Below are 1,618 nucleotides of genomic sequence, written 5' to 3'. Positions count from 1 at the left end.
ATGAGGTGTCTCTCATTAAAATGGTAATTTCTCACGGCCACTAATAAAATCGTGAAAATTAGGAATGTCATAGTTGAAATCGATGCAATCTTCGTAATACCACGTTAAAAATAAAAAATTCGCGAATAAGGCAAGAAATGGTCACACAGAATGAGGTGTCTCCCATTAAAATGGTAATTTTTCACGGCCACTAATAAAATCGTGAAAATTAGAAATGTCATAGTAAAAATCGATGCAATCTTCGTAATGTCACATTAAAAATAAAAAAAAAAAAAAGAAAATGGTCCCGCTGAAAGAGTTACATCCTAGTCATGTACTTACAGGTGTGAGAGCTTGGTGAGGTTCCTGAAGGTGTCGTTCGACAGCATACCGATCTGATTGTTGCTCAGGTCCCTGAAAGGCAAAGGAAGAGACGGTGTTAGGTGTTTCCTCTATAGTCATGGACCAAACGTTACGAGGTCGCACGTGAGTTTTATTTACAGTCTAGCGAGGATCTTCAGGTGGCTCAGCCTCTCCGGTTGGATCGTCTTGATGTCGTTCTCGTTCAAATACAGCTCGGTGGTTTCCGGCGGAATCCCACGTGGAATCTCCGTAAGCTGAGACCTCGAACACCTCACCACTGACTCGGCGCAATTACATTGGGGTGGACAGTAATCGTCTCCTAGGCAACCCATGCTGTCGTCTGTGGTTCGTAAAGTAGACGATGGATCGTTAATCTCGGGATCAATCCGGGTAATCAAAGGATCTTGATCGTGGCAAGAAACCTTCTAACTGGCTTCATAGAAACGAGCTGTTACTCTCACAGACTGTGTCCATCATTGATCAAAGTGATTCATAAGAATACATTTTTCAACGGATTTCCTGATATATCTACAGTCATCCTTGAGTTACCATTAAGTAGTTATTAATTCTTTGCGCTCGAGAGTCCTTTGAGCCCTCCAGTCTCCATTTGATAAAATTTCGAAGCTCGATATTCATTAATATGTCACATTTCAGATAGTGTGCGAGGTATCGAAATCAAATAATTCTAAGTGTTAATTATCACGTGACTTCTTATTCACTACTCAGAAAAATATCGTCAGCCTTGTAACAGAAAATCTTTGAACTACTACTCTTCCTTAGCCAAAACACCGTCGAGTGCAAAGGGTTAAATTAAGAATTTCTATTACAATAATATCAGTTTCGCGATGCAATGGATCTTTGATATTTCAAAATTCGAAATTAATTAAATAATAGAATATTTTATATTTGACTGTACTTGGATCAGTGAATTATCGGATTTCGAAATTACTCTAGTGCTTGCGTGCTTTATATTAATTTGACGATATAAAACGACTCTAGTTACACGCAGGATAAATAAGTGTCGATGTAGATTACACTCTGGATGAGTTATGATCGCATACTGATTGGTATATTTTTTCGAGTCTATTAACCCGTCAGCTGCGAATGACAAATTAACTCGTCACTTTGATTAACGATGTTTGTCCGGAATTCATTCTCACAATGATTCTTCGCTTTCTAATATTCATATTTCTCGCTTCGTTACGCCTGAATTTATCTACATACGCACGCTAGAAGAAGTTGCAAACCAAAGCAACGACATATAAATTCTTCTGAC

At 38.5% G+C, this 1,618-nt stretch overlaps 1 protein-coding gene across 1 annotated transcript; it reads right to left on the bottom strand.

The window, feature by feature from the left end:
- Positions 1-321: 321 nt before the first annotated feature.
- On the bottom strand, positions 322-674 carry LOC108554773 (protein slit-like; the record flags this gene model as incomplete). Its single annotated transcript, XM_017910142.1, has 2 exons — positions 481-674; positions 322-393 (listed from the first exon to the last, which is right to left on the bottom strand). Coding segments are annotated over exons 1-2 (266 nt in total), but the record flags the coding sequence as incomplete, so codon positions are not given.
- Between the last annotated feature and the right edge of the window lie 944 nt (positions 675-1,618).

This window comes from Eufriesea mexicana, unplaced genomic scaffold, assembly GCF_001483705.2.
Source record: "Eufriesea mexicana isolate 0111107269 unplaced genomic scaffold, ASM148370v2 C37789505, whole genome shotgun sequence".
NCBI lineage: Eukaryota > Metazoa > Arthropoda > Insecta > Hymenoptera > Apidae > Eufriesea > Eufriesea mexicana.
This window is presented reverse-complemented; position numbering and strand designations above follow the sequence as displayed.